Source organism: Giraffa tippelskirchi, chromosome 9, assembly GCF_054371585.1.
Source record: "Giraffa tippelskirchi isolate mGirTip1 chromosome 9, T2T-mGirTip1v1.2.pri, whole genome shotgun sequence".
NCBI lineage: Eukaryota > Metazoa > Chordata > Mammalia > Artiodactyla > Giraffidae > Giraffa > Giraffa tippelskirchi.
In genome coordinates this window covers 6,394,405-6,413,266 of record NC_137283.1, presented here as the reverse complement: position 1 = coordinate 6,413,266, position 18,862 = coordinate 6,394,405, and the positions used below count along the sequence as shown (strand labels likewise).

The following is an 18,862-nucleotide window of genomic DNA, read 5'->3' as shown; positions in this document are numbered from 1 at the left end:
AACCGCAGGCACGTGAGGAGTGGGGCCAAGCCAAGAACGAACCAGCTGATTCAGAGATGCACAAGCAAGAACACACTCGTGTTATTTTCAGCACTGCATTCAGGGAGAGGGGGCTATTTTGCAGCAGGAGCAAAGGGATGCATCAGATACGCAGCTAGAGGTAACTCCAGGTGATTCTGGGCCAACCTGTTGGCTCTGACACTCATGGACGGGGTGGGGGAGGGACAGGAAGAGATGCGGGTGGGGAAGAAGCAAGAAATTCAATTCGCTTAAGAATCTAGGGAGATGAACAAAAACACTGATACATAAGGCCTAGTCTTGTTCTGTCTAAATAACAAACATTTTTAGGTTGGGGGGGACGGGGTAAGCAGAGATCAGAAATGAAAACACTTTGTTTTATTTTCATCTCTTTCAGTACAATCTCCATTGAACCAAGTATTTTCTTTGCTGTCCACCATTTCTGTGTTGTTTATAAAACCTCAAACGTACATAATTCGCCTCAGCATAATAAAGGAGATATATTCTGTATGATAAGAATATATATTTACCACCAAAACTGGGGGTAGGGGTCTGGAGGAAACTCTTGGAGGTGATGGATGTTTATTATCTTGATTGTGGTGACCATTTCACAGGTATATGCGTATCTCCAAACCCATCAAATATTAATTATGTCTCACTCGGTTTTCTGTGTCTCAAGTATACCTGAATAAAGCTGGGGCTTTTTAAGTATAATCCATACCCAAAAACTCTTCTGTGGCTCTGAAATGGTACTAAATATGTTTGGGGGTGGGGAGATGAATTGGGAAATTGGGATTGATGTATATACGTTACTATATATAAAACAGATAACTAACGAGTACCTATTGTTAGCACAGGGAAGTCTACTCAGTGTTCTGTGGTGACTTAAATAGGAAGAAAATCCAAAAAAGAGGGGATATATGTACATGTGTAGCTGATTCAGGATGATGTAAAGCACAAACTAACACAACGCTGTAAAGCAACTATACGTGCATGCTAAGTTGCTTCAGTCGTGTCTGACTCCTTGCAGCCCCATGGACCATAGCCCGCCAGGCTCCTCTGTCCATGGGATTCTCCAGGCAGGAATACTGGAGTGGGTGGCCATGCCCTCCTCCAGGGGATCTTCCTGACCCAGGGATCGAACAAGAGTCTCTGAAGGCTCCTGCATTGGCAGGTGGGTTCTTTACCACCAGCGCCACCTGGGAAGCCCTAAACTGTAATAAAAACTCATTTAAATTTTTTTAAAAATTAAAAAAAGAAATGTGTTTGTCACATTTGTGTAAGGAACAGGATCAAATAGCAAAGGGAGTGTTTTACAGGAATCTGTGTGTTTTGAAAGGAACTGGAACCCACGTATAAGTGACAACTTTGTCCTAAAAATGTGTCTGGCCTACAGAGGACCAGTCCAAAAACATCACAGACCCATTAGAACTGAGCTTAAAATTAAAAAAGAAAAATACTGCCTACAGCCCAGTCCACGGAGGCGGGTGGTGTGTGGCTTGGCCGCAGCTGGAGTTGGGGTCCCACAGCCACGATGGTGGAGTCTGCATGTCGCAGGTCTGTCTTGTCACTGCCCAAGCCCGGTGAGGCATGGATCATTAACACAGCTGGGTCAAGGTCACAAGCAGCCATCACTCCACGTGTCCACTCGTCTGTCTGCTAAACGCCAGGTCTGTGATGGAGTGTGGTGCTTCCCAGAGTAAGGAACGGGGGCTGGCGGTAGCCCCGTCAGCTGAGTGCCGCCCAAACACACGGAGCACCAAGTGACACGTGTGTCCTTTTCGGCTCTCCTGGCCTCCCCGAGGGAGCTGCAGCATGTCTCACGTGAGCGCTACCATGTTTTCCACCCCCTCAGCCTCTGCGAATTTCCCTCCGCAAAGTAGGAGGCTGCCTAGATGATAGTTTTGTTTCCATTCTACAGGGGACTGTTATCATCTACTTGCGGTATTTGGGGAAGTGTTACAAAATTTTCTTTTTCAGTGAACTTTTAAAGAGAGTGCAAGTGAATAAGCAGGGCAAAAGTGACTGGGGCGGTTTAAAGGAGGTTTAAATTCCATCTCAACCTCCACATGGCAGATTAAGACATGATCACGGAGGCTCAGTCACTCTGACCTTGGGTCCCTGGACCAGGTAGTGGCAGCGGAATCATGAATTATCTTAAGTCTTGGGTCTCAAGATACAGACTAACTTGCAACCTCAGCAATGTTATGCTAACGAAATTGAAAAGGGACTTGGGTGGGGGTACTTCCCTGGCAGTCCAGTGGTTAAGGCTTTGCCTTCCAATGCTGGGGATGACAGGGGTTTGACCCCCGGTCGGGGAGCTAAGATCGTACATGTCTCATGGCCCCAAACACAGAACATAAACAACAGAAGCAATAGTGTAACAAATTCAATAAAGATTGCATCTTTTCAGCAGCCACATTATCCCTATTTTACCTATAAGGAAGTCGAGGCTCGGAGAGAGGAAGTTACCCGGTTGTGCTGTCCATCTGGAGCCAGCAGTTCTAAACCAGATCTGTTTCCAAAGCCCACACTTTCTACTGATTCCAATTTGCTGACGGGCAGAGTAGAATCGCTTGTTGAGAATACCCGTGCCATGCAGACACCATGCCGGGCACACAGAACACAAAGGGGATAAAGCCAGTAAGTCCAAGGCTGGGGTGGAGTGGGGTGGGGGGTGGGGTTCCAGGTAGATGGAAGGGCCCCTGGAGCAAGCATGCAGGAATCGGAGGGGCATGGAAGCTGTCCTGCGCTTTTACCCAGAGCCCACACCTGTTGCAGGGTAGGGGGAGGTTAATGGGGGGAAAGGAGGTGGTAAAGGGGGCGAGGGCAGGGGAGGTTGAGGAAGGAGCAGAGGGAAGCGGAAGAGGAGAGAGAGGCAGGTAGGGATGTGCTGACTACCAGGGTCAGGCACTGCTGTTTGTTTGCTTTTTGTTTTTTGATTGACACATAATTGACAAATAACACTGTATAAACTCAAAGCATGCAACATGTTGGTCTGATACATTTATATACTGCAATCTGATTACCACCAGGGTACTGTTTTCAATACCTCACCCTCGTTATCTGTTTCAAGCCTCAGCAACCCCCTGCGGCAGGGACTATCATGATCCCCATTTTTCAGGTGAAGACACTGAACCCCAAGGATCAAACAGGCAGGTGGTCAGCGGAGGAGGAGAGATCCGCAACCCAGCCATGTCTTCACTGGGCTTCCCTGGTGGCTCAGCTGGTAAAGAATCCGCCTGCGATACAGGAGACCTGGGTTCGATCCCTGGGTTGGAAAGACCCCCTGGAGAAGGCTACCCACTTCAGTATCCTGGCCAGGAGATTCCACAGACTATATATATACCCCATGGGGTCGCAAAGAGTCGGCCACGAGTGAGCAACTTTCACTTCACATGTCTTCACCACTCTGCTCTCTCTCCCTGGGTCCCAGATGGACAGACACTCACCTGCTGGAGGTCCTAACCTCCACTAGGCAACACCCTCAACCCCTTGGCACTGGCTCCTCTCTTCCTCTTCAAAAGAAGTGATATTTTCATCAGCCGAGGGACAAGATGCCTATCCAGGCAGGCTGACAATTCCCAGAACTGCACGGTGCAGGAGCTTTCTGGTCCAGAAAGGATCCCACAAGACCATCTCTCTTTAACCAAGGAGGAAACTCACCAGGGAGAACAAACAAGGGTTCAGCTAGACTCTTCCCATCCCATGCCCAGAGCTGATCCAGCCTACGCATCCAAGGGAAGAGAATGGTCAATTATGGTTTGTGAGTCATGTCCAACTTCTAACGACCCCATGGACTGTAGCCCGCCAGGCTCCTCTTTCCATGGGATTCTCCAGGCGAGAATACTGGAGTGGGTTGCCATTTCCTTTCCCACAATTTTGGTTTCAATAACATCTACTTTCTTATTCCTAAAAGCTATTCGTGAAGGATGAAAAAAACAATTATAAATAACTCACCACCAGAGAGAACCACTGTTAACATTTTGTGTAATTCTTTGCAGCTAAGGGCTTTTAGAGTACAATCAAATGCCAGAGTATTTAGATGCAAATGTGAAAAGTAAAGTATTTTAAAAATAGATTCAATTTGGTGAATGCTTATTTGATCTCTGGATAGGGAAGCTTCCTAAGTTTAAAATCAAAGCTAGCAACCACAGAGGAAAAAAGATCAATGTGAATAACTTCACACAGAAAAAGGAGAGGGAGAAGCAGATGAAAAAAAAAGCTTGTCTATCAAAATCTAAACTGCAGGGGAAAAGCCTAAGATAGAATGCTACATTTAACAGAAAACAGGATGCAAAAGTGTACCTAACATATGATCATATGCAATTAACAAAATACATACTACCTCACACCTGTCAGGGTGGCTACTATATTAAAACAAAACGAAAAAACAAGTGTTAGTCAGAATGTGCAGAAATTGGAACCCTTGTGCTCTGCTGGTGGGAATGTAAAATGGTACAACTGCTATGAAAAACAATACAGTGGTTCCTCAAAAACCTAAAAATAGAATTACCATCTGATCCAGCAATTCCCCTTCTGGGCAATCACCCAAAAGACTTGAAAGCAGAATCTTGAAGAGGTGTTTGTACACCAATGTTCATGGCAGAATTATACATGAGAGCCAAAAGATAGAGGCAACCCAAGTGTCCACTGATGGACAAAGAGAAGGTGGTATATATAAACAATTAAGCCTTAAAAAGGAAAGAAATTTTGGCACATGCTACAAGTAAAACATGAGGACATTATACTAAATGAAATAAGCCAGTTACAAATAAAAAAAAAAAATCACTGTATAATTCCACGTATGTAGGGAATTCATATGAACTCTTTCTGGAAGCTGAAATCCAGTCACCACATGGAGGAGCCCAAGCTTGCCTGCTGCAGAGAAACACGTGGCTTATCATCCCCATCAGCCTGGCCAAAGCCCACCCCCTGTGAAAGGGAGTGTGGAGGACCAAGAGCCCCAGCCCCCTCCCCACCACTGCTTTACCAGTGAGCCCAGGAGAGACCAGCACAGACCCACCCAGCTTAGCCCAAAGAGCCCCAGAATCAGAAGCCAATCAGTGATGGCTGTTTGAAGTCAGGGAGTCTCAGGGGGAGATAGCTGGGCAGCAGCAGATAATTGATGAAGTCCTGGCACCCAACTGTGGAAGGAACTGGGCCCCAAAGTACAGAAGGATGGCAAAGCGCCACTAGGAGAACCCCAGAGGAGCTGGAGGAACTTCAGGCTTAGTTCCTGATGTCATCAAGCCCTAGCAGTCAGGGATGAGGGGAAGAAGACAGACCTGGAGGTGAGGTGCCCGACCCAACTTCCCACCGGCAACCTCCGAGAAACCTGGAGACACTACGCAGAGATCTGGGGGATACATGACTCTCTACCCAGTGGGACATGTCTTCAAAATGAGTGGGCTCGCCTGGCCCCTGCTCTGAGACTAACGAGGGGAAGCTGGAGGTGACGGATTTTCCTCTCAAATACAAGACTTTTCTAATGATTAATATTCTAGATTAATTTTAAGATCAGGTACCTTATTAATGGGGCTTCCCTGGTGGCTCAGTGGTAAAGAATCTGCCTGGGATGCAGGAGACGCAGGAGATGCGGGTTGGATCCCTGGGTGGGGAAGATCCCCTGGAGGAGGGCACGGCAACCCACTCCAGTATTCTCGCCTGGAGAATCCCATGGACAGAGGAGCCTGGTGGCTACAGTCCATGGCATTGCAGTGTTAGACATGACTGACGCGAATGAGCACGCGCACACCTTATAAACAGTAACCTGTAATCATGTCATAACTGCACGAGAACGGATGCCTGCTGTGGAGGGAAACTGAACAGGATCTTTTTTTTTCAAGACTTTTGCCACCAAGGAAGTCCCTCCAAGACGATTTTTAAGACCTCGGTTCAATTTGATTTTTCTTAAATGGGAGTTAAGACTCCACATTTCCATGGCAGGGCACGTGGGTTCGATCCCTCGTCTGGGAACCAAGATCCCACATTCTGCTCGGTCATGGTCAAAAAATTAAATAAAAATAATAAGAATTTCTAGAAACACACACACTGAGGTTAGAGGGATCTGAGTTTCAATTCTACTGTATTAACCACTGACCTTGAAAAGTTTTCCAATGTCAATTTCATCGTCTAAAATAGGGATAATAATAGTACGGCAGAGGCTTATTATTAGATATACATGAAATAGCACATATCCCAGACACAGAAAATGCCCGTAAGTGGTAACTGCTAGAACGATTATTCCCTTTAAAGACGGGGAGGAAATGAAGAACGGCAGAAGAGCTGAAAGAGGGCTCAGACAGGAAAACCGGACTCACCCCCGGGATAGCTGTGACGTTTTTACTGCATAGAAACAGAACTAGGTGTATTGTTCTCAGCCTGGCTCCTCGGGGAAATGGTCTCCTTCCAGGTCGCCCCTACCCATCACTACCACTTCCAGAGCAGAGGTGTGTCAGTTCCGCTGCCAGTGGACAGGGAAAGGGTCACTTCTGTCCTCAGAGGAGCTCACACACCGATGCTCAAGTCGGTTCAAGCTCTCCACGTCAGGATACAGCAAGAATCCTCCTGACACTGAGCAGCAGACGAACAAAGGATGACACCAGGGGGATGAAGAGCCGTCCAGGCTGTATCCAGACGCTTCCAGCAGGACAGAAAGAGTCACCCACATGTCCAGCTTTGGCCATCAGTGCAAAGTTGGCCGAAGCTCTCCCTGACCTGCAGTCCCAGGAGTCAGTCAAGCTGTAAGGTGATGGTGTCAACAAGGGCAAAAGATAACTTCTGGAAACACCTCCTGCTCTCTGATCTTTTCCCCTCCTCTGCCTCTGTTCCTTGGCATTTTGTGATTAGCATTGGCTCTCAGGTAGAAGTATGCTTCTCACTGAAAATGATAAGAATTTACAGAGACATGATCATTGGAGTTAGAAGGATCTGCGTTCCCACTCCACCTTATTAAACACTGACCTTGAAAAGGTCCATTGTGTGACTTAATAATGGTGCTGGTCAAAGATGACCCAACCAACCAAAAAAACATTTTTTCATCAGCTGACATTTACTGAGTGCTAGTGGCTCTGCATTCTCCTGAAAAAGTGCAAGTCGCTCAGTTCTGTCCGACTGTTTGGGACCCCACGGACTCTACGTCCATGGAATTCTCCAGCCAGAATACTGGAGTGGGTAGCCTTTCCCTTCTCCGGGGGATCTTCCCAACCCAGGGATCGAATCTAGGTCTCTCCTGGATCACCTCATTTCATCCTAACCATGATCCTAAACAGCAGGTACCAATGTTGGAGCCTGACCCTTGGAGAGAAGCAGTCTGCTCAAGGACCTAGACTGACAGGGTAAGAAACCAGGAGGGGATCAGAGTGGAATCCTATTACTGCTGCCTCCTGCCCCACCCGGCCTCCCATGGAGGTTTGGGGTGTTCTGGACTTAGCTCCCTGGCACGGAGGTGGGGCTGCAAATACACCTGAAACCCAGTGGGGCCCTGTGGGGCTCCCAGGCACAGAGGCCCTTCTGTGCACCGTTTCTGGCAGGCAAGACTCCAGCCATTAGGACCTTCCCTGAGTTCCCAAGGGCGTTGGCTAATCAACCAAGAAACCACCTACGGCAGGATTAAAGGGAGTAGAGCAGCTCATCAAGATTAGAAGACCACCTGAGATCCAGCATACTCCCCGATCTTGTCAGCCACCCCATCTTTGACCCACTGTTATAAAAACCCTCATCAAGTTCTCTGGAAGAGAGACACACAGCGTTTCCAGGCAGCGGCCTGGTGTGTCCCCCCTTTGCCTGGCCAGGCAATAAGGCTGTCCTTTTCTGCTTCACCCACAGCTCTGGTCTCCAGGGTTTGGTTCCGCATCGGTGCACAGAGAGGCTGAGCCCTCACTAACACAACCCTGAGGTTTTAGTTCTTAAACTGCATCTTAGCACTGTATCTGGGTGGCCGTCCCAAGGAGAGATCTCCTGGAGATCTTTTTGCTGAAGGAACTTTGTTTCATCTTTGCAGGAACTTGGAACGCTTTTGTTTTTTCCTTTCAGTTGCTTTTATGAGTCATCGGGACCAGGCCCATGAAACGGCGGTACCGGTTAGGAAGCACCTCCCTGCAACCCCGCAGCGGGCAGCCCAGCAGGGCTCAGTGAGGTGCCCCAGCCTCCACTCTCACCGGCTGTAAGCACGGGAGGGCGGGGACAGGGCCTGTCATTCTTCAGGTATTTGCATAGTTATAGACGATCACTTACATTGCAGGCTGATCTTAATTCGAGCCATCTTATAGCTACAGATGTAACACCTTTATTTACCTAAGCATTCTGAGCAACTTCAAATTCCCAAGTGTAAACACTGCTTTAGGCAACTTCCTATTCTTGAGAATCTGGAAGGGTCTGTCTTTTGGTAATCTGTTTTGAAATTAGCGGAAGATTGGGTTCAGTGTTTGTGGAAAAGATTGTGGCTCAGTGTTTAAGACTCTGTTCTTCTAGTGCAGGGGGGTATGGGTTTGATCCCTGGACTGGGAACTGGAACTAAGATCCCACATGCCTTGTGGTAAGGCCAAAAAAAAAGTTAGCAGAAGGCTAAAGTCCCTGAAGGGAAAAAAATCTGCCCTGCTCTCAGGGAATGTGATTAGCAAGTCCAGATTCCTCGGTACTAACTCTGGTTCGGATGGTAAAGAGTCTGCCAGCAATGCAGGCGATCTGGGTTCAGTCCCTGGGTTGGGAAGACCCCCTGGAGAAGGAAATGGCAACCCACTCCAGTACTCTTGCTTGGAGAATTCTATGGACAGAGGAGCCTGGAGGGCTACAGTCCATGGAGTCACAAAGAGTCGGACATGACTGAGCGACCAATACACACACACAATTCCGATGCAAGTAGTCTTTGGACATGTTTTAACAAACACTATTAAAAACACTGGATTCCACTTTGCTGACAAAGGTCTGTATAGTCAAAGCTATGGTTTTCCCAATAGCCATGTATGGATTTGAGAGCTGGACCAAAAAGAAAGCTGAGCGCCAAAGAACTGATGTTTTCAAATTGCGGTGCTGAAGAAGCCTCTTGAAAGTCCCTGGACAGCAAGGAGGTCAAACCAGTCAATTCTAAAGGAAATCAACCCTGAATATTCATTGGAAAGGCTGATACTGAAGCTGAAGCTCCAACCCTTTGGCTACCTGATGTGAAGAGCCAACTCTTTGGAAAAGACTGTGATGCTGGGAAAGACTGAAGGCAGTAGAAGGGGATGACAGAGGATGAGATGGTTGGATGGCATCACTGACTCGGTGGACATGAGCTTGAACACATCCTGGGAGATAGTAAAGGACAGGGAAGCCTGGCATGCTGCAGTCCATGGGGTTGCAAAGAGTCAGACTTAGCGACCGAACAACATTAAAAACACTATTTAAAACATTTAATCTTGGGACTTCCCTGGCAGTCCAGGGGTTAAGATTCCATGCTTCCACTGCAGGGGCATGGGTTTCATCACTGGTCGCTGGTCGGGGAAATAAGATCCCTCAAGCCACAGGAGGAAAATAAACCTAGAACATCTAATCTTGTGGCAGATATTTCATTCCACTTTGTATTTCTTTTGAACGTAACCTTCCAAGTCCTTATCTATCTGTGACCTGAAGGCAGAGAAGGTGTCCATTGCACTCCTACCCCTGGAAAGACCACAGGCGAATATCTATGACCAGAGCTAAATGCTCAGTGGGCCCCTGGACAGCCTCTCTGTCATGCTGCGTTCCTAAGTTCCTGAATCTCTCTGCTGAGGTCGTGAACCTCTCTCTAGGACTGGCGTGGCTCTGTACCCGGGACAGTGCCTGGGAAGCCAATGACTGTTCCCATCTGATCCCATCATTAATGGAGCCCAGCAGCCAGGCCAAATCATCGGCACATTTCTCAACTGCTCTGCTCCAGTATCACTAGCCGAGTTCTACTCCATTTCCTTGATCCGGAACAAGCCAAGAAAAACAGTCAAGTACACCAGAGTGAAGCTGCGGGAAGGCAGCCAAAGTCAGAGATGGGGGCAGGAGGGTCATTTCACGACTCCAGCTCCAGACCCAAATCCCGCGTGGCCCAGCCATTCCATTTCTCCTGCACCTTGCAAAGGAGGAAAAGGTGCTGTCATCTGTGGTTCTGGGGCCTCTTTCAGAAGAGGAAACTAGTGTTTAAAAACACACGATGAATGGGCGTGTTTCCAGGCTCACAGTCCTGGAAGCTGACATTTCACTCAAGTGCCTGGGGAAAAGAACTGGTAAAGTCCAGGAGCAAGTCCAAACGAAGCTCTGCAGTGATAGGCACTGACTCAATTAAATGTAGGACAGAACATTTTGTTGTTGGTTGAAAACAGTTTACAGAAAAGTGCAAAATATCCTAGTATTTGCAGGGATGTGAGATAAAATACTACTTGTAAACATTCTCTTGCATCTGATGGAATTCTTCTGGAAACAACAGAATAAACTGATGACACTGGTTTTCCTCCAGGAGGTACCTTGGGAGACAACTGTGAGTTGTCTTGGAACTTGGAAGATAATTTTTTTTTTTGGTGGGTTTTGGAACACCTTTCAAACAATGTGAAATTTGCCAAATCATATATAATTACATTTCTTCATTAAAAAATGAGTTTCGGGTGACTTCCCCAGTGGTCCAGTGGTTAAGTCTCCATGCTGCCAATACACGGCCGGGGCGGGGGCAGGTAGCAGCGGCAGGAGACTGGGAGGGCTGGATCCCTGATTGTGGAACTAGAATCCCACATGCAGCTCAGTATGGCCAGATTTTTTTTTTTTTTAGTTAGTTTGTGTTTATTCATTTAGTATTTACCAAGTACATGCCTAATTCTTGCTGTTCTCAAGAGCTGGAAGGGGAGGAGTGGAAACAGATAATCAAATAAGTCATCACCTGTGACAGATGTCAGCAACAGGGCAGAGGGAGCCGCTCCTAGCCTTGCTGGGATGGAAAAGTGGCGAACCAGAAAAGCTTTCCTCCAAAAAGTACTTTCTGGGCCAAGTCTTAAAGAGGAAGACCGGGTAACTAGTACCAATTTCTATAGGGCTGCTAGAAGCGTGAACTGTGATGAGGGTGCGGCCACAGGACTTAAAGGACATCACTCTTTTAACTATTCTTATACCAGTCCCTCGAATGTGGGAAAAATAGCGGGCAGCCATGGAAAAAGACTGAAAATACCAGATGCTATACCATATTCTGCCTCCTCGCCCCCAGCCCACTTTCCTCTACAGTCACCCAAACACCAAATAATCCAACTGGGTTAAGTCTGAGAAAGGAAACTCAAAGAGCTGACGTTTAAAGTGCTTACGAGAGCGACCAGCACAGCGGAGACGCAAAGCTTCGCAAACACCCCTCCCCCCGCCCCCTAGGTAAGAATTTCCAAAGCCCTTGAGCTACTGGGCGAGCCCGGGCTGTAGGGAACTTGGATTTTCTTCCCGATATGTTACCAAGATACCAGACTGGGCAGAAGCCTGGAGCCGGACCTGCACTTGGAAAGGCAGAGCCGGCTCCGCCCTCGACCTGCAGGGCAGGCACCCTTCAGCCCCCTCTGCCTCGGTTTCCTGGACACGGAAACCCCAGAAGAACGCTCGAGCCTCCTACAACTCCTCTACCCAGGCGTTCTGCCCGGGAGAATGGAGAACGTCCTGAGGATGTTGCGCAAACCCCCCGGGCGCGGCGAGCAGGTGGCCCCCGTGCGTCCGCTGCCTGGCGCCGCGAGCGCAGACAGGTGCCCGCGGGCACGCCGTCCCCTCTCTCCGCGCCGCCTCCAGGAGCACGCGGGCTCTGGGCCTCCCCAGCCAGTGCCTCGGCGCGGCCTCCCCGGGCGCGCGGTGCCCAGCCGGGCCGCGACGCTGCCCGCCCCGCCTCCCCACGCGCGGTGCCGGCTGTCCTCGCCGCGGCGGCGACGCGCGCCCTCGCTCGCCCCGGAGAGGGGCTTCCTGGAGGCGGAGTCCGCGCCGCCCGCCCGCTGCCGCTCACCAGTTCCCCGAGCCCACGATGCACACTTTCAGGGGCGCCGCTGCCATGGTTCAGGCCGAACGCTGCAGACCGGCGCGCGCCTACCAGGTCGGCTGCCCGCCTCCGCCCGCTCGGCATGAACCCGCTGCGGCGCACGGCGGCCCCGCCCCGCCGCCTCTCGGCCAATGGCCGCGACCACCCCCGCCCGGGCGCCCGGAGCCACAGCTGACAGCCCGGAGGGCCCGCCCCGCCGCCCCGAGAGCCACTGCGCACGCCCGGCCCCGCCAGGCCCCGCCCAGCCCAGCGCGAGACCTGTCGGGACTTGTAGTCCGCCTGCCCTGCCCGCCTCTCCCGCCGCGCCACAAACCTCTCCGGCTGGTTGCGCCGGGACTCGCGCTGCGGGCGCAGGGGACGCACCGCCTTCCGCCGCGGAGCAGGCTTGCTCTGGTGCCGCCCCGCTCCACCTGTCTCGGGAGGCGCTGCCGGGCTGCAATTTGAAGCCAAGAGAGGATTCTGGACTCCAAGAGGCCACTGAAGTTTCCGCAGACTCTGCCTCACCTGTGGAAACAGGAAACCGCCTGGCACCGCCGAACTTCGCGGTGGCCGTGTATCTTCTGAGGCCTTTAAGAATTGACCGGAGGGTACCTGCGCTCCAGGGTGGGAACTTTCTAGAGTCGGGGCAGCGGGGAGAAACCCGGGCACGGGGGCGTCGCCCTCACCCACTGGCTTGGCAGGACTTGGCTCCTCAGCGGTCTTCGCCCCTGGGCACCGGAAGGGTTTGAGGTTCTGTGACCTCGCTTCCCTCCTTCCTGAGAAACTGAACGTTGTGTATCCATTCTGAGCATCACTTTCCACCAGGCGCCGCGCAGGACCCTGAGGAGGAAACGAAGTGGTGTGAACCAGAGCTTCTCAACGCCACTACAGCTCTGAGTCTCTGAAACTTTCCAACACCCCCACGCAAAGGCATCACCTCAGACCGATTGCATCAGAATCTCCCAGAATGGGGTACAGACATCCGAATTTTTTAATGTTCGGGGGGGTGACTACTAAAGGACTCAACATTGAGAATCGGAGAACTAAAATATCAGAGACTGGCGGAGGAAACAAATACTCTAGTACCTAGAAAAATATTAGGCCTGTTAGTTTGATGTCCAAAGGATTAACTGTTATTTTTGTTACGTCTACATTATATGAAAATTTTACTTCTATTATTATGGTACTGACTCAAGAAACTCCCTAAAGCGAGTGGGTGAGACAAAGCATGCTTTCCACCCCTCACTGGTAGTTTGCTCTCAATTGTTTGCCAGGAAAGACACCAAAGCAGGAATAACCCAAAAGGTGGACTATCTAAACTTTATTCATTTTTATCCCCTTGCATTTATGTTATCAAATGGGTTTGCCTAACTCAATGATGAACTCGTACTTGAGGAGGCAGTATACATTGCCAAGATTTATGCCAAGTGATCAGTTCATGTTTAACCTTTGCCTAAAAGATTTATACCTCCTGTGGACAGTGGGTTTCCCCGACGTTGCAGCTGCGCCTGCGTGAAAATGAGTGGTCTGGCTGTTCTGTGAACTCCTCATGCACAGCGTCATCATAGAGGGTTTATCGGCCACCCGAGGCACACAACACATTGTGCCATGATGGACATAGTGAGTAGCCATTTATTTTATAGACCAGTTGCAAAGATCAAAACCAAAACCACAGAGGTGAAACCCATGGGTAGAATGTTGAGAGAATAAAGCAAACTGCAAAAGATTGCACAGGGTAGAATTCTAGTTCTGTCAGTTCAGAAACAAGCAAAATTACAGTGTATCACTGTAGATATATACATACCTAGCATAACTGTAAAGGAAAAGAAACAAACACAAAACGCAGGGTTGTGGTTCTAGTGGAGAGGAGGGTTGGTTATTCTTTGTATTATTGTGTATATGTTAGAAACACTTTTATATATCGACTTAACGAAGAGCATGGGGAAGGGGAGAAGCTCTAGCGCTGAGATCTCTGGTTCTCTGCCAGTCCGTCTCCTGGTCTGCTAAGATGGCAGTGCTGCCGGTTGGCCTTCTGTGGGTCGCCTTCCCCAGCAGGGTTGAACAACCCAGAGGACAACATGTTAGCCAGTCTCATTGGACAAGCCGACTCTTGAGGGACCTGGAGAAGTCCCAGGGTGTTTATGATTCAGTGCATGGTGCGTGGAGACAACTTGACTGGGTTATGCGTGTACCTTGATGAAAACTCATCAGGCAGCTAGGAGAAGCCAGGAAGCCCTTTAGAAACAGCCCAGCTATCTCCTTCACCAGGCCGCTGAGTTCCTGAAGCACCCTTCTGATTTTCTACCTTACAGGAGACAATGGCAACAGTATTGCCAAACTCGCGTCTGTAATTGGAGACTCCATTCCTCTCTTACGCCCTCACCTCCAGCCTTCCACCCTGTCTCTGACACCCTCCTTGGGCCTTTGGACGCCTGCCTGCTGCTGGGTCCCAAAGCCAATGGTGCATGTCAGGCAGCAACACTCCACTTCCAGGGCTCAACAACCCCCTGGTTATTTCTTGTTGCTTAACAGAGCATCCCAAGGTTAGGTCTCCAGGCCACCACATTCATTTATTTAGCTCTAGAATCAGAGGGGACAGCTCTTTCCACATGGGGTACATGATGAAAGAGAGTCGGAGGCTTCACTTCCAAGATGATTCATTGGCTGCTAAGGCCAGGTGCAGCCAAATAATTTTTTTTTTTTTTTTTTTTTTAAGAAAAAAGGTGCAGTCAGCAAGGGATGGGCTGGAAGGGGACCCAAAGGAGCTCTTCCAGGCAGAGGAACTAGCACTGGCTAAGATTCAGAGATTACAAACAGACGACATGTTCAGGAACTAAAAGGAGCTCAGTAAGGATGGAAGGGAAAACAAATAACGGGAAGAGTGTGAAGGGCAGGGGAAATGAAGAGAAATGAAAGCTGGGAGGTAGAAGAGGTGTCTGGTCATGATCGGCCTTGTAAACCATATCAGAGAATTAGAACTGAAATCCTAAGGGCAGAAGAAGCCATTGTAGACTTTCAGGTAGGAGCTTGACATCGTCAGGGCCAGGAGGCAGAGGCCAGGTGGGAGCCTGTTTGTTTGTTTCTAATTAATTTTTATTGGAGTAGAGTTGATTTACATTGCTGTGTTAGTTTCAGGTGTACAGCAAAGTGATTCAGTTGTACATATGCATATTTTCATTCTTTTTTAGATTCCATTCCCATATAGATCATTACAGAGTATTGAGTAGAGTTCTTTGTGCTGTACAGTAGGTTCTTATTAGTTATTTTTTATTTTAATTTTTTTTTTTCTGCCACATCACACAGCATGTGGCAATCTTAGTTCCCCAACTAGGGATTGAACCTGGGCCCTAGGCAGTAGAAGCACAGAATCTTGTAAAGTACAAATTGGCACTTGCCATCTACCTCTACAAGGATTAAATCACTTGCTGCTGCAGCTGCTGACTTTCAACACCCACTGAAAGATTTTCAGGGTGGAAAGCAGAAATGAGGCACTCTGTGCTCTGGGAAAAACTGGCGGAACAGGGCTTCAGATAGTTAAATATTTTCAGGAGCCAATTTTATGAGCCCGATTCTTGTATCTCCTCATTATCTAGAAAAGCACTAAAATCCTTCCTGATGACAACTACTCCTCGTGATTAGTAGAAAACTGCAAAAAATACATGCTTGACTGCATGTCCCCTCTTCACCAAAATCACGTATGTACTGACCTTGCACCCTACCTCTTTGAAGCAGTTTCTCAGAGCTGTCTCCCAGGCTATAGTATACTTCATGTGTGTGTGCTAAGTTGCTTCAGTCGTGTCCAACTCTTTGCGACCCTGTGGACTGTACCCCACAGGTTCCTCTGTTCGTGGGATTCTCCAGGCAAGAAGACTGGAGTGGGTTGCCAGGCCCTCCTCCAGGGGATCTTCCCACCCCAGGGATTGGACCTGCATCTCTGGTGTCTCCTGCATTGACAGGTGGATTCTTTACCACTGGTGCCATCTGGGAAGCTCCCATAGCGTTCCTCATTTTGCCCCAAATAAAACTTAACTCTCAACTTTCATGTGCATTTTTCAAGTTGGCAGTCCTAACCTCTGGATTTCCAGGGAAGACCCTAGTTATCTATCTTTTATATAGTAGTGCGTATATATGTATATATGTCAGTCCCAATCTTCCAATTATCTTTCCCCCATATATTTATATTTCGTGTCCCTTGGTAACCATAAGTTTGTTTTCTACATCTGTGATGCAGTGTTTATTCTACATGGGAAATGATACATAGGATGGAGGTCAGTGTGGTGGTGACAGCAATGGGAAGATGTGGGTGAAACTGAGACGTGCCTAGGAAGTAGAAAAATAAGACTTACTGCTTGTTTGGGGCAGAGAAATGAAAGAGTCTAGGATGTCTCCAGCTTTCAGGCTTGGGCAATTGAATGAGCATCATTTGCTAAAACAGGAAGAGGAATCAATATGAAGAGAGGGGTGATGAGCTCAGATCTGGAGAAGTTAAGTCTGAGGAGTCCATTTGGTTTCCACGTATAGATTTCAGGAAAGCAGTTAGGGAGACATGTTTGTAGATCATCGGCATCAACTCAAGGGCTCAGTGCTTAGAACACTGCCAGTCATGGAGTGGACACTCTGTAAGTGTTGAGTGAAAGGGATTGAGATCACTCACACAGATGGGTCAGGTAACAAAGGAAGACAAAGCAGGACAGGACTCGGAAATGGAGTCAACCTTTAAGAGCCTGGGAGAATGAGGAAGGAACAGAAGGAATACAGAGTGTGGTGTTGTGATCGTCAGGGAAGACCACATTTCCAGAAGGAGGGATGATCACAGGGGAATTTGAGGGTGGTCAGATGAGACCAGAGTACACCTTTCAGGCTAGCAGAAGGCTGCTGGCAAAGTATGGTTGTGCAGGTAGCACACTGCACAAGGCCAGTGGACACCATGCCTATTGTGTACATTGTAGATATGTGTGTTTGAGAGTACCTTTTTCTCACAGATGGAAGCAAGTGCCCTGAGGGAGGGATGTTTTTTCCAGTCCATACTGGAAAGGTCTGGTGCAGGTAGCCACCTCCCTGGTTGTTGGTGGGCCTGGTCAGAAGATTTCAGTTTTGGTTCTGGGCAGAGCTTGAAGTAGATGGAGGCTTAAATGGAAAACAAAGAAATGGCACTTGAGAGAGTGTAGAAACTGCTTTCCAAAAGTTTGGCCATCAGCAGAAGATGAGGGCTGGGCCCGTGTGGGGGGGACAACAAAACCCAAGGGGAAAGGGAAGATTTGAAGGGTTTTTCCCCCCTTTAAATCATGTGGAAAAGGCTAAAACATGTTGGACTATTCCTCGGAAGGAACCAGTAAAGAGGGAGAGGGAGAAAACACAGAAGGAGAATGAAAGGGAGAGGAGGAGAGAGAGAGAGAGGCTAGCCTTAAATTAGATGAGATGGAGATGTACTCTCAGGAGAGACGCCTGAGAGAATCAAAGGAGCCAGTCCTCCAGGGAGCGGAAGTAGCCAGTGCAAAGGCCCTGGGGCAGAAAACAAATAGCCGCTGTGTTTAAGGAACAGAAAGAGCTATCGGATAGTGAACAAAATGTGAGAGGGGAGAATTGCGGTCAAAGAGGCAGAATTTAGGCAGACTAAATTGTACGGCCTGGTGGTCTATGGTTTAAAAGAAAAAAAAAAAAAAAAAGGATTTCCCAGTAGCCAAATCTAGGTCAACACAATCATTAAAGTAAATAATGATAAACAATGAGGATTTACTCTATAGCACTGGGAACTATATTCAATATCTTATAACATCCTAAAAAGGGAAAAGAATCTGGAGAATATACATACATATGTGTAACTGGGCTTTCCAGGTGGCTCTAGTGGTAAAGAACCTGCCTGCCAGTGCAGGAGACGCAAGAGATGAGGGTTCAATCCCTGGGTCAGGAAGATCCCTTGGAGAAGGAAATGGCAACCCACTCCCGTATTCTTGCCTGGAGAATCCCATGGACAGAGGAGCCTGACAGGCTACAGTCCATTGAGTCGCAAAGAGTTGAACATGGTTGAGCACACACACAGACACGGGTAACTGAATCAGTTTGCTGTATAACTGAAACTAACAAAATGTTGTAAATCAGTGTACTTCAACTAAAAAAAAAAAAGTAAATAAATAATGAATAGCTAAAAAATAAAGTAAATAATGATAATAACAGGCTTTGAATGAACTGAAAAGTCATGGGTCTATGGTGATTTAGAGAAATAAGTAAACAAACCAACAGAAGAGACAGTCTTGCTTACAATAGCGTGCCAACAAATAAACATAAAGTTCCGTAGTCAACAGTGGTTGCCAGAATAGTGGTGGAAGTTTGATGAGGGACAAGATACTTGGCCTCTAAATCTCCATGTAAATTTCTTACAAGAGATAAAAGAGTAACTTCACAGGAGAGAAAACTGGCTGTCACCAACTTAACCTTTGGGGCACCACATTACCCGAGATGGGACACGCATGCCTTCTTTAGCTGGCGCGAGAAGGCGTTTAGTTAATACAGGCTTGTCAGAAAAATATTTTGAAATAGTTCCTAGGTCTTGGGATTTGGGATTTTATAGAACAAACACATTTTTCGTGTCTGGAAGTCTGATGTCGAATTACCAATTTTTTTTCCAAGTAAGGACAGAAACCATTTGCCGTGTGTGCTCAGCCGCTCAGTCTTGTCCGACTCTTTTGCAGCCCCATGGACTGTAGCCTGCCAGGCTCCTCTGTCCATGAGATTCTCCAGGCAAGAATACTGGAGTGGGTTGCCATTTCCTTCTCCAGGGGATCGTCCCAACCCAGGGAGCCAACCCTCACCTCCTGCATTGCAGGCAGATTCTTTACCGTTGAGTCATGGGGAAGCCCTGGAAAG

At 48.3% G+C, this 18,862-nt stretch overlaps 2 protein-coding genes across 2 annotated transcripts in view; one reads left to right on the top strand and one right to left on the bottom strand.

Moving 5' to 3' along the window:
* GPD1L (glycerol-3-phosphate dehydrogenase 1 like) overlaps nt 1-12,135 on the bottom strand; it is a 63,112-nt gene extending 50,977 nt beyond the window's left edge. The window contains exon 1 of the mRNA XM_081527040.1: nt 11,987-12,135. Within this exon, the coding sequence (XP_081383166.1) occupies nt 11,987-12,033 (47 nt within the window). The 5' untranslated portion in view covers nt 12,034-12,135. The remainder of the gene's footprint in view (nt 1-11,986) is intronic.
* A 15-nt stretch (nt 12,136-12,150) lies between these two features.
* LOC145521016 (uncharacterized) lies at nt 12,151-16,034 on the top strand. The gene is made up of 2 exons (XM_081528634.1): nt 12,151-13,618; nt 15,592-16,034. Exon 1 carries the CDS (start codon nt 12,151-12,153, stop codon nt 12,745-12,747), a length of 597 nt encoding a protein of 198 aa, XP_081384760.1. The 3' UTR covers nt 12,748-13,618; nt 15,592-16,034.
* Nucleotides 16,035-18,862: the final 2,828 nt, after the last annotated feature.